The 14133-nt window shown below is 44.0% G+C and overlaps 1 protein-coding gene across 1 annotated transcript in view; it reads left to right on the top strand.

The window, feature by feature from the left end:
- The window catches only part of LOC141444085 (uncharacterized), a 186546-nt gene that overhangs the window by 76499 nt on the left and 95914 nt on the right, over nucleotides 1–14133 (top strand). Inside the window, exon 3 of the mRNA XM_074109545.1 lies at nucleotides 7866–9574. Coding sequence (XP_073965646.1) covers nucleotides 7866–9574 — 1709 coding nt within the window. The remainder of the gene's footprint in view (nucleotides 1–7865; nucleotides 9575–14133) is intronic.

Here is a 14133-nt window from a genome sequence, read left to right as displayed (position 1 = left end):
AATATCACTTACTTTTAAACACAATTTCGTGCGGTATATTTATCAATATCGTTAACCACCTGGAGGCCACTCTGAAATTTGAATCTTGAACCATACCGTCCATCTTACTCCTTTATTAAATACTGTTAGAGCGAGCGGGACACCACGATACGATCTTTAGGTCTGTAGGAGAAACAACAATTTCTTTACCGAATTTAAAGTTGTTGGTAAGCCGTAGTAGACAGTGAACGACCTCAGCGAGTCGTGTAACGCCGGCATTGAACCCGCCGTTAATGCCAGCCGATTGAGGGCGTAGTTATACTGTGGCATTTCAAGTTACTTTCACAATCTCGCATCACGGGACATGTACTTAGAAATGTTAATAACTAGTGTTTACACGCGACTTCGCACACGTATGTAAATCATTAGGTTGAGCAGCTGAATTGAAATCGGGATTTTTAAAAATTACCGTGGAAATTAAATTCATCATCATCATCATCAGCCCGAAGACGTCCACTGCTGGACAAAGGCCTCCCCCTTAGAACGCCACAATGAACGACAACTTGCCACTTGCATCCACCGGTTTCCCGCTACTCTCACGATGTCGTCAGTCCACCTGGTGGGAGGCCTGCCAACGCTTCGTCTTCCGGTTCGTGGTCGCCACTCGAGGACTTTAAAAAAAATGATAGGAAATTAAATTACTGAAAGAAAATTAAATCGTTGTTGGTGACGCATCGCTACGTAAACAGTGAATACGGTATTTGACTATTTTGTATACGTTTTATAAATTAAAACTGCACAATGCCTGTTATCGAATAGAAAAACAATTTTTAAGCTAACAAATAGTTATAAAGGTTTGAAATTCAAGATTAGACAGAGAAAGACATACTGGCATGTGACGTCACCATACTTGCTGCATAGAGAAAAGCGTTTGAGAAAGAGACAAGGATATAGATTTTTCAAAAAATCTCTATAAATCCAATTTTCAACCGATTTAAATTTTCTTTTCGCTAAACACTATCTGTATTTTCATAATAATATTAAAATATGGCAAAATCAGGAGTTGTCAAATACCGTATCGAAAACAGAGCGTTTGTACCCCGCGACCCCCTCACACCCCTCTACTATTTACGCGGCTTGTCATCACAGTCGACTGTGCGTTACACTGACAGCGCCTAGACAGCGCGCTAAAACAGACAGAGACGTCTTAGAGTTGCCCTTACAACCTATTTTTAACCCCTGACGCAAAAAAGGTGTGTTATAAGTTTGACCGCTATGTGTGTCTGTCTGTCTGTCTGTGGCACCGTAGCTCTTAAACGGGTGAACCGATTTGAATGCGGTTTTTTTTATTTGAAAGCAGGGTTTCTAGCGATGGTTATTAAACATGTTTTATCAAAATCGGTTCACCCTTTTTTGAGATATTTGAGGGTTTCCAACTTTTTGTTGGTTATTATACTTTTTTTGCAAATAGTAGTAGGTAATGCAATTACGAGTATTTTATCTAATGGACCTATTTTACTAAACTTTATTAACTTGCAATGTTTGTATGTATGTTCGTGTAAAATCTTGCAAGTGAATTTTGACTCACTTCTAGTGGTCTGATTGATCATGGTCAAATTGCATGACTCTAAGCCCATGGGCCATGAGCTAAGGTGGTTGTTTCTAGATTTTATCTCTATCCCGTGGGAATATCGGAATATTTAGTATGCTATGTTTTATTTCAGATGTCCAGCTATCTAAATACCAAATTTCATGACTCTAAGCCCAGCGGTTATTAGTTCGAGATTTTATCCCTATCCCGTGGGATCATCGGGATAAAAAGTATCATATGTCTTAATCTAGGTTATAAACTAACTTTTTGCCGAATTTCATCCAAATCCAACCAGCCGTTTCAGCGTGAAGAAGTAACAAACATACTCACTCACTCACAAACTTTCACGTGTCCCGTGTTATTTATTATGCGGTATACACGATATGCCTATAAAAGGCGCCTTTTCACGATATACCTAGGAATTTCGTGATCTGGCGGATTTTACGATCGGCCGCCGACATATATAAATTTCAGCTCTCGATCTATTCCGGTTCTTGAGATACAGCCCTGTGATAGACAAAGGGACAGACATCACAGCGACATTATTAGGGTCCTACACTTCGGGCACGGAAACATAGAAATAGACATTAGGGTAATTAATCGAAGTCTCTGAGCGTAATGAGTAAAGCTCGTGGACTCTCGCTTTCAATTAACTCCTTAAAAGGTCCATTAAACCAGTTCAACGTTTTAAAATGGCTGATAAAACATACATGGGAATAAAAAGACTCTCGAATTATCGATTAGCATTATTGTATGCGGACCAACTTTCCGGATTTGTGCGGACGTTTCCTGAAACGTGGCGTTTCGTCCTTGCTTTGTTTTTCGACGTGAACAAGAAGCACGTTTGTTATATTCTTCGATGCATGTATAAGGCTCTATTGACCTGTTATAATCGTGTACTATCGACCCAACGGAATCCTGACCCACTGTGGATCCTTTTCGTAGAATAAGTCATAGTGACATCGGATTGCCTGACAAGGGAATTTATTATGTCACATACTGTGAGAACGTTCTACAGAGGGCCAGGAATCGAATGGTTCAACTGTACTAGCAAAGAAGCTTGTGTACATTTTTGAAGGTAACAAAAATTTCTAACTAAATACAAATTAAACCAGGATTATTCTAAAATTATCCGTTCCTCTCGCGAGTTCGTGTGCGAAAAATTTTTTTTTTTTCACCGCTAACGTGCCCAAACTGGCATTTTTTCTCCAGAAGAGCCGTCCTCGGACTTCAAAGTATATTTAAAAAAAAAAAAAAAAACTATCGCTATTGATCCAGCCAATCTGAGTTTTTCGTTTACCAACACATTTAGTAAAGTAAAGTATGAGTAAAGCTTTATTTGCGTAAAACATATATTTACAATTTTTAACATAATTTTTGATTGATAGTTTGCTCATGTACAAATGACGTGCAAATTAATGTCTATTATAATTAATACATTACACGTCATAAATATATCATTTAATGAATACCCGTTTCATCACTTATTTATAAATTTTGTGCCAGATTTGTGATGCCGTCTCTGTTTATTCGGACAAAACAAACAGAGACGGCATCACACATGTCTGTTACACCGAACAACGGTTTACCGATAGTGTCTTTTCCAACCTCAACATTGGCAGAATCATTGATAGTTCAGTGGAGCTATAAGTACCTACATTTAAGAATTTAATTTATTGCTGTCACGTACAATTTGACCATGATTGGTGATTTTTTGAATCAGGCGTTACTTTGCAGAGGTCCATATCAATGAACTGAAACAATTGCTTTCACCACCCATGACCTTACGAGTATGATAGCTACGTTTATGCAAGAAGTGTGTGTTCATGCAGTGTAAGAACACACACAAATCACACAAACTCATCTATCACCACCACCACACTACACTGACGCGTTTAGAACTCAAGGAACACAAGTTCACCATGCTACAGTGATGTTGTAGTCTAACATCTGGTATACATAAACGTAGCTATCATAAGGTCGCGGGTGAGCAAAGTTTATGCAGGTTCGGCAACGCGCGAGTGATACTTCGGGTGTTGCAAGCGTTTCTAGGCGGCGGTAATTGCTTAACATCAGGCGGCCCCATGCCTGTTTAAAGAAGTGGTTTCAGTTCAATGATTGTTGATTGGTCATCCATTTTTATTGATATATAAATGTCCTGCTTTTTAATGCTGTCATGGTTACCCAACTCGTATATATTTCAAGTCGCGCTCAAAGCAAAGTTGTAGTCGATTGAAGTCGAATCGATCCGTTCCGATTAACACAACTTTCAACTTTCTAGACTGTTATTAGTCCTGCCGTGTATGTGTATAAAGATATAATATTAAACGTTTTTTAAGTTGGATTCGACGTGTTTTAGCGGTTCGGTGCCTTACTTGGCAAAAACAGAACTATAAAGCCCAATACACACAGTGCGCAGGCCCGCGACGGGCGTATTTACATGGAGGTATATGGACGACACTCCAACGGCGGGCGCGGGTCGGGTAAATACGTCCGTCGGCACGACCCGCACCCTTCGTCTGTGTGTGTTGGGCTTAAGGGATCACGTTATTGTCCATCTGTTGAAGACCCTTTTTCTAATGCGCTCGTGGATGTATCAATAGGGTTTGCCATAACTTCTAGGAACCAATAAGGGACCCTTCTGACGGGATACCCTCTGATCTCAAGCATAGTGTGCTATCAAAAGTATGAAATAAATGATAAATAAGTGCAAATTTATTAAATCAACATTTTTATTAAAAAATTAGTTCACAATTAAATATCAAATTATTTGCTTAGTAAGTATAAGGCCGCTCCATTTTGTCGGAATACGGGGCAAATACGGGACATGTATATACGGGACAAGATGATCAATTATGGTGACAGTCCCGTATATACGGAACGGATGGCAACCCTAGGTACCTATCAAACTGAAATGAATATCAGATACCTACTCAAGTTTACTACTTCTTGAAGTAATGAGAAAATCTAACTTCTAAGCCAACGCAATAAAAAAAGTATAGTCGTTAAAAATGTGTTTCTATACAAATTGCCGGGGAATCAAAACCTATAGGGTACTTTCAGTTGTCCTAGAAACTCGAAATTATTTTGACTTTGACTTGGACTTGACTTTGACTTTCTAACCAATCTAAAGAAGTGCGTGAAATTAAATTTGCAAGCTTTCAAGACAATTTTACCTTTTTACGGACAGTGCAAGTTAAAATCTTGTGCATGCTAAAAACAAACGAACGTGCGACGCGGGGACACTTATTACGAAAAAGTTCCATTTTACATACATATACCTACTATACACATAGCTACTACTTAAGTGATGTATTAAATTACATACCATGACTAAGATCTTATACAATACTAGCGTTTACCCGCGGCTTCGTACGCGTAAATCTCTAGATACAGCAGTTGAATTGAAATTCCGGAATTTTATTAAATTCTCGTGGGAATTCCCTAAAATTACACCCATGCGTTAACTAATGACTAAACCTAGCGGTTGTTATTTCGTGATTTTATCCTTATCCCGTGGGAATATCGGGATAAAAAGTAGCCTATGTGTTATTCCAGATGTCCAGCTACATACGTACCAAATTTCATGACTCTAAGCCCAGCGGTTATTAGTTCGAGATTTTATCCCTATCCCGTGGGAACATCGGGATAAATAGTAGCATATGTGTTTTCCAGATATCCAGCTATCTGCATACCAAATTTCATGACTCTAAGCCCAGCGGTTATTAGTTCAAGATTTTATCGCTATCCCGTGGGAATATCGGGATAAAAAGTATCCTATGTTTTAATCCAGGTTATAAACTAACTTTTTACCAATTCTCATCCAAATCCGTCCAGCCGTTTCAGCGTGAAGAAGTAACATACTCACTCACTCACACGAACTTTCACATTTATAATATTTAGTAGGATACGTACAGGTAAGTATGATATTGTTAGTTGAACTACCAATACTTCGATTCATCATCATCATGTCAGCCGAAAGACGTCCACTGCTGGACATAGGCCTCCCCCAAGGCTCTCCACTCAGACCGGTCTTGTGCTTTTCGCATCCACCGCGATCCCGTGAAACTACAAAAACACCACACACACACACACTATTAGGGCCTTTATTTTTATTGAATCTGAAATAAACTAAGATATGGTTAGGGAGGGACGGATCATACGAGTGCTTCCATAATTATGATCAAGGTAAGTTCGACTGATCTTATAATTATAGTTCAGCACCTCGCCTTTTGTTCATTTTGGCTAGTAATTATTCAAAATATATAAAACGGTGACGAATATGGTACTTCGATTAAAATTTGCAATACTGATCTGCCACCCCAATCCCGTGAGAGTATCGTGGGAATAAGCAGACTGACAAATTTCATCCAAGCCATTATAAAGCGATCGTACAGGTAGTGCCACGACAGCAGGGCTACTACGAAACTCAAAACTCGAAGTTCGTATCGTACCGTTCCTCTTGCAGTGTGTGGGGAAAAGGTTCGCTTCTAAATAATGAAACACACGTGTTACCGCTAAAAGAGTATGTTTAATACTGACTGTTGGTGCACAGACAATCTACATATACTGAGCGGCAAAAAATCTGGCCCTCAAATGTATTCAGAATCGGTAATTTTGTATGAAGAGTGGGCCAAATTTTGTGCCGCTGTGTATCATGTAGTCATGATACTTACGGGTACACTACACTCTCGCTATCGTATTAAATAGTATAAGTGTCAGAAGGACCGCACGACACGAACTTCGAGCTTCGAGTTTCGTAGTAGCCCTGCAGTTTAAGTGAATGTTTACACACACAGCTACAACATGTCGTGTAATGACAGCAGGATTTTGACATTTACGTATTCATCTCTTCAATCTCCTTTTGTGCAATCAGTTCTTTTTGTAGCTGTGTGTGTAATCATTCACTTCAACTCTTGTGGCACTATCTATATAACAAAGTGGCGACCATGGTTTGACATGTGGCCACTCAAGCAGATTACCGTGGGTTCAAACCCGGGCTCGCTTCTCTTGAGTTTTTCTGAAATTAATTTGCGCAATTACATTTGAAATTTACCATGAGCTTTACAGCGAAGGAAAACAAACAAAAAAACCTGCGAAGCAATTCCAATGGTGTGTGTGCGAAGTCCCTAATCCGCACCGGACCTGCGTGGGTACTACGGCCCAAGCTCATTCTGGGAGGACGTTTAGGATGGGATGATACAGCACACAATATTTCGACTTGACATTATTTGTTCTAGTAACCCTATATCTGTTACTTAACAGTTCTAAAACTTTTCTAAAGCTCGTTATGAAAGCTCTCGCATTTTTCTCGCTGTCACGTTTTGCCTCCATGTCTGAGTAATGTATCGCGTTGCGTCATCTAATGAAGCAAGAAGAGAAAGCACTATTGTGAACTGACAATGTACCTACCAATGTACTATTATCAACCTTAAATCCTATTAACAACGCGATTTATTCTGTAAACCTATCGCAATAAACGCCTCTGCTAAATGCCCGTTGCGAAATACAAAAAAGCGAATTTTTGTGCATATCAAATTGGCCATATTGTTGTATTTATATTACGCGAATGACGTTTATACTAATTGCTAGCGAACAGCGCCATCTATCAATGAGTAGAAAGTAATTGTAGATTTCTTTTCAGATGACAATGGCAGCACCCACGTATTGTATCTTGAGACAATAGTAGAAGAAACGAGCGATGATCTTCGGTCTGAACGATCATCGGTATCCACCTTGTCTGATTCTGAGGCAGACTCCGTTATTCCTGTGCGGGGTAATGCAGGTATCGTATACATTATAGCGCCCTCTAGCGGCGAATAGCTGTATCAATAGACTTAAACTTTTACAACGTAACGCTGTGATTTAAAGCTACACCACTAGATGGCGCTTAGAGTTGCCAACATGAACTATGTTTTGTTATGATTATGAGATTAGGAGACCCAAATAGCGCCCGCAACGCGTTACTATTTTAGGAGCACCATTTAAGAAAACAATAAACTCGCATTGAGGCTACATTGAAAATAGTCACTGGCTATATAATTATTATTTTATTTTGGCAACAACCAGTTGTTTCCCAATTCTGCATTAGTTGGATTGTTTCCAAGTTTTGTTCCATAGACGCACGCGCTGCGGAGTCACTGGCATTGCCGATGCCTCCGCGCGGCGACGTGTCTCGAGACCGCGCGCATGCGAACCGGTGCAGCGACAGCCAAGGTGAACTAAGACACCGTGGCGAGCTGGCAAGCTTGTGAGTCGGCGTGCTGTAGTGCTCAAGAGCGGCTTTTGTCCGTAGGGTCGGAGTGTGACAGCGAATCGGAGCGCGAGTGGGCGTGCCCCGCGAAGCGGCGGCGGCGCGAGCGCGCGGCCTCGCCGGCCAGCACGGGCTCGCTGTCGCGCTCCTCCAGCCTCGCGCAGTTCGAGTCGCTGGAGCGCTCCTGCGCCGCACCCGCCTCGCCCAGCCTGTCGCCCGACTCACTGGACTCCCCCGCCGCGTCCCCGCTACCCGCGCACCTGCCACCCGCGCCGCGCGCGCACCTCTCCGCCGAGAACCTGAGCGAAGACAGCGGCTACAGTGAGCGCGCGCGCCGGCCGCCCCCGCTCGCGCGCCGCCCGCCCGAAATAGCGCACGGCGCCGCCGCCGGCTCCGCGCCCAACCTCGCGTCGCCGGGCGCCGAGCGCCGGCCGGCCCGCGCCGCGCGCGCCGTCTCGCTGCCCGCCGAGCTCGACGTGTGCGCCGAGCCGCGCCGCCGCGCCGCCACCTCGCGCGCGCGCTTCCGGCAGGCCTTCGAGGTGACCGACAGCCTCACCGTCAGCGTGGCCGACCTCACCGCGCTCGACTACCGCGGCGGGCCGCGGCGCCCGCGCCAGCCGCCGCCGCCGCCGCCGCGCCAGCCGCCGCCCCCGCCGCCGCGCCGCCCCGACCCCGAGCCCGCGCGCGACCCCAGCGCCGGCAGCGATGACACCACCGAATCAGAGATCGCATTCGCGCGCGAAATGGAAGCTACCGCGCGGCGACTCGACGAGGCCGCCAAGCGCGCGCTCGAAGACACCGGCAACTACGACCGCGAGCTGTCCGTACTGACCGCAAAGAGGCTGCGCGACTCGTGGGGCGTGTGGGACGACGTGTTGGACGAGCTGCGACGGCGCATGGAGCCGTCGTCGGCGTCGCCGTCGCCGCCGCGCTCGCCATCGCCGGACGCGCCGCGCGGCGCCTTCACCTCGACGCCGCTGCGGGCCGGCGACGCGCGCGTGCGTTCCACGCCGGAGCTGCGCGCGCGCGCGCCGGCCGGCTGCCGCGACACGCCGGAGGAGCTGCGCGCGTCGCTGCAGCTGGTGAGCGCGAGCCCGGCCGGCGCCCCTCCGGTGCGCTCCGTGTCCTCGGGCTCCAAGGGCGTCACGTTCTCGCCGGTGGTGGCGGAGGTGAGCTGGCGCGAGGCGAGCGCGAGCACGGAGGCGGGGAGCGAGAGCGCGGCCACGAGCGCGAGCGACGACGCGGCGGACGCGGAGGTGACGGTGGTGGGGGCCGAGGCGCCGCGCGCGCCGCACTCCGAGCGCGCTGCGATGGCGGACGCGCGCGCGCCGCGCAGCCGCATCGCGGGATTCCTCTCGCGGTTCGCGAACTTCCGTTTCTCGGGGCGCAAGGAGAAGAAGGGTCGCGCAGGCGCGAACGGGCGCGCCGCGTCGAGTCCGCCGCGGCCGGCAGACGCGGGGCAAGGACCGCGCGCGGCGGTAGGGCCGCAGTATGTGCGCATCCCGCTGAAGGAAGAGGGAGTGTCGCGCCCGGCGGCACCCCCGGCGGGCGGCGTGGCGCACCGGCCGCCGCGGCGCCCGGCAGCGCCGGCCGCGCCGGCCCGCGGGGTCCTCGAGACCGATGTGGACACGCAGCGCACCGTGCTGCACGCGCGCTCACTCCTCGCGCTGGCGCCGCCCGGCCAGCGAGCGCCGCGGCCCCACAAATCCATGGAGTTCCTGCTCGATAAGGAAAGCGCCCAGGCCATACAGGTAAGCCATCAAATAACCCTAATAACCTCCCCGCAATGTTTACAAACAGCGCGATCGATGCGCCGTCACGCGTTTCGCGCAAATTTCACGCGAACAAAGCCCAGCGAAAGCGTATGTACCTACTGCGGACGTGCACCGTCACTTGAGACCCCGCGACCTGTGCGTAAATCTAGAAACTTTTCTCTAGTACAGTCAACGTCATAAATAAGTGATCACTTTTGTACCTTGTCACTTAAACGTCATGTTTGAAAAGCCATACGAAATTGTGTAACGACTGAAAGCGACAAGGTACATAAATGATCACTTATTTATGACGTCGACTGTACCTACAACACTTGCACACGTTAAAACTTTTATGTCATAAATTATAGTATTTATATAAGTCTACTGTACACACTAACATCTACATAGCACTCAAAGTTGTATTTAATCTAGATCAATCAAATGTCAGTCGTCAGAAATTAATGTTTAATTCTATAACTAATAACATAAACTTACCTATTTCACGTTCATGCGCTTGTAATATGACTGATCGTGATCACTTACATTTTTAACACCCGACGCAAAAAGAGGGGTGTTATAAGGTTGAACGCTATATGTGTCTGTGTGTCTGTCTGTCTGTCTGTGGCACCGTAGGTCTTAAACAGGTAGACCGATTTGAATGCGGTTTTTTTATTTGAAAGCAAGTTTTCTAGCGATGGTTCTTAGACATGTTTCATCAAAATCGTTTCAGCAGTTTTTGAGATATTGAGCTTTGAAGTGTCAAAGTCGGGGGTTTTCCAACTTTTTGGTTCGTTAGGTTATAATACCGTTATTCCACATTAAAAGTTAAACTGCGAAATATACTTCACTGTGCATTTCAAAGCAGAACGAAAACATAACGTGTACCTACTTGACAATATTTTTCATGACTATCTTGGACAGCAATTTCATCGTTTTATAGTCTCTTTCGCCACTCTCTATTTTATGCAACAGGGACGGCAGATATATGTCAAATAAAATATCAGAATTTTATCAGAAATTGATGAGACGGGCCCTACATCTAATTAAACAATATAGATACCTAAATAAATAATTGTCGTGACTCATTCACGTCCAGTCTACCATTGGACATAAGTAAAAACATTTTTTTCGCAAAAAGGATCCTTTATTATGTTGACAAGGAATAATGAAAGATAATGCTAAATTCCCATGAGATAGGAACTTTCGGAACGGAGGGCGGCGTCGTGGGCAACTGCTACATATCTTTTCTTTACTAATAGCTTACGAAACTGTGTTTATTTGTTTCACTGCCACGCTTTAATTACTGAACCGATTGACATCAAATTCTGCGTACATCATATTAAAAGACTTATAATAAATAGATTAAGAAAAGACGAATTCTTCGCAGATGTAGTCGTGCGCAACAGCTAGTGTAATATAATTACGAATCTCACTGGTCTGTAGCCGCAAAAGTAATTTCAATTGTAAACATTAACACCCCAAATGCGAAGCGTGACCAAATCGTGTTTTTTTGTTCCGTGAAACAACCATCTCAATAATAACGTACAGTCACCTGCAATAATAAGCTTTCGAAACATCCAGCGCAATATTTTAGACTGTTAGATCTTTGTTAAATGTAGGTTATAAGTACTTTGTCCTATCCTATAAAATAGATGATAAGTAGGTATTTAGGTTATATCTCACTAATATTATAAACACGAAAGTTTAAATATTTAGATGCTGTTACACCATCCTGCAAAAATCTGAAATAACAACTTAAAAAGTACTTTTATATCGTAAAATTGCAGTTCACGCAGTATAGTGATAGATAACCTAATTCTTCGCAGAAAAAGACATAGGAAACAGCTAGTTCAAAGTATAATGTATAGATGTTGGCCGCAATTTCGTTTGCGTCCTACGGGATACTGGCCTAGGATTAAAAGTACTCATAGTGTCTCGTATACGTATAAGTTTTTGAAAAAAGAATTGATCATGAGTTCACAAATAATCTCCTACATTAACAAGTTCTGTTCTGAAACAAACGTACAAAAAACCATTTAAGTCGTTTTATAAATCGTGCGAATCGCTTAAGTGTGCCGGTACTCGGATATTTGTCGAGGACCCTTTACCTTTGCCGCTGATTGTACAAGGGCCAAATCCGTGGGGGTAACATAAAAAGGACTGTGCCCCTAACAGGGCCGCAATGTCCGTATTCATTATACGTGACATTCAGAGGGTTAAGTAACAAGTTACCATAAACTTGTAATGCCACCGAAACGGTTTGAATGCGAAAACATGAATGATTTATCTCTTGTTAAGAATTTTGCTATATTTTACTAAAACCTGAAATACAATACTCTTAGGCGAACACAGTAAATATTCTGCCCATCCCAGCCTATATACGTCCCACTGCTGGGCACAGGCCTCCTCTCAGAACAAGAGGGCTTGGGCCATAGTTCCCACGCGGGCCCAGTGCGGATTGGGAACTTCACACGCACCATTGAATTGCTTCGCAGGTTTGTGGAGGTTTCCTCACGATGTTTTCCTTCACCGCAAAGCTCGTAGTGAATTTCAAATGTAATTCCGCACATGAATTTCGAAAAACTCAGAGGTGCGAGCCGGGGTTTGAACCCACGACTTATCGCTTGAGAGGCGATAGGTCAAACCACTAGGCCACCACGGCTTTTTTACGTAAATATTCTGGTTTACAGATATTTATCACATACTTATAGTAGGTACTAGCTTTTGCCCGCGGCTTCGCTCGCGTTAAATTTGGGGTAGCATAGATTTACTTTCTACGATCCTTTTCTTCGTGTTTTAATTGATTTTTCGGAGGATTATATAAGCAAATTTTCGAATTCAAAAATCAACCTAAACTATCACGATTCATACAGACTTGAAACCCCTGTTTCACATCTTCGGGGGTGTATAGAAAACCTACATGCTTCTTTTGCCCGCAACTTCGTACGTACGTGACATAGGATGATTCCCGCGGGGTAGGGATAAGTAATTTCTATAGAAAACCACACTGTTATTCCGGGAATCGATTTTTAAAAAGCATTTACTAATAGATTCTTTTTAATCAGCTTAGTTGTTTTAGAGATGTGCGATAGAATCGGAAATGTTGATATCCGCAGTAGAACTAAGGTCCGTCATAGCCCGAAAATTGCGAAACTGAAGTGGCAGTGGGCGGGCCTGTTCGCAGGACTGACGGCCGATGGGGTCAGATGTCAGAAGGTTCTCGAATGGCGTCCGCGGACCGGGAGACGAGCTGTCAGTAGGCCTCCAACAAGATGGAGCGACGACCTGGTTAAGATCGCGGGATCGCGGTGGATACGGAAAGCACAAGACTGGTCTGAGTGAGAGCCTTGGGGGAGGCCTATGTCCAGCAGTGGACGTCTTTCGGCTGACGTGATGATGATGATGATTAACCCAAACTGACACAAAATACACCCTCTTTATTACATTTTTGTAGACAGTATAAGTAGGTAAAGCTTAAGTTACTTAGTTACAAGTGAGGCTAATGGAATCGTGTTAAAAAGGGCAAATTATAGGTCAATTGGTTGCAGGTCAGTGCCCCCGTACCAAATTACGCATACTTACAAAATGGCGGTAAAATGTAATTTTCAGTCGAGTCATCAATTGTTGTCACCATATAGTAAGAGTAAAAGTATCTATTATACTAATAATAACGTTTTACGGAACTAGAAAACTAGAAACGTGACGGTTCATTCATTCCCCGGAACATGTTATGGAATTTGAAATCACAAACTTCATTGATAAACGCACTAACAGACAGATGTTTCATAATGTGAAAGTAACTCTCTATTTGTTTGGTTTTCACGTCTTGCTCCACGGTCAGTATTAACTTGATAACTTGATGGCTCGGTTGGTCAGACAGACCATGATGAGCAAGTATCAGCATGCACCAGCAGTTTCTATGTACTGTCAAGGCCGTAAATATATGTACATATATTATACGAGTAGACATTAACATTACCAAGACGTCAATAATATCTACACACAATTATGCCACCACAATTACCATGTAGTCTATTTATTATTGTGGGACTAAAATAAGCCAATATATACCCGAAGTGGTTAGCCACACGAGCTTTGGCGAGGGTGTCTATTTATCCGAGGGTTTACATTGACTTTTAGTCTAGAGGTGAAAATTATATTTTTCACTTCGATTGCGAGAATAAAATAGTCATTTATGTGAAAGACTTAATGCGTTTCTTATTCCTCCAGTCTATAAAACTTTCATAGGTTTTTAAATAAATCTTTCTAGATTATCAATTATGTCTTTTGCTCTTTGCTCGACATCATAATTTCACTATCACTTGACGACATTGTGAGAATAATCAATTTATTTTTATCGTTTATGAAGTCATAAACAAATACGCTCTACAACAATTTCAAAGTTTTCGCGGTAAGTATTTTTTCCAACCAGACACAGATATAACAAAATCGCATCGGCGAAATGGTCCATACACAAACTGGAATAAATATAATGGCGCCACCTTCTATGCGGAAAAAGCATAGAACTAAGACCTCGTAGACTAAGAACGTAACAT

This window comes from Choristoneura fumiferana, chromosome Z (assembly GCF_025370935.1).
Source record: "Choristoneura fumiferana chromosome Z, NRCan_CFum_1, whole genome shotgun sequence".
NCBI classification, from domain to species: domain Eukaryota; kingdom Metazoa; phylum Arthropoda; class Insecta; order Lepidoptera; family Tortricidae; genus Choristoneura; species Choristoneura fumiferana.
The sequence above is the reverse complement of the archived record's forward strand: the minus strand, read 5'-3'. Positions and strand labels throughout refer to the sequence as shown.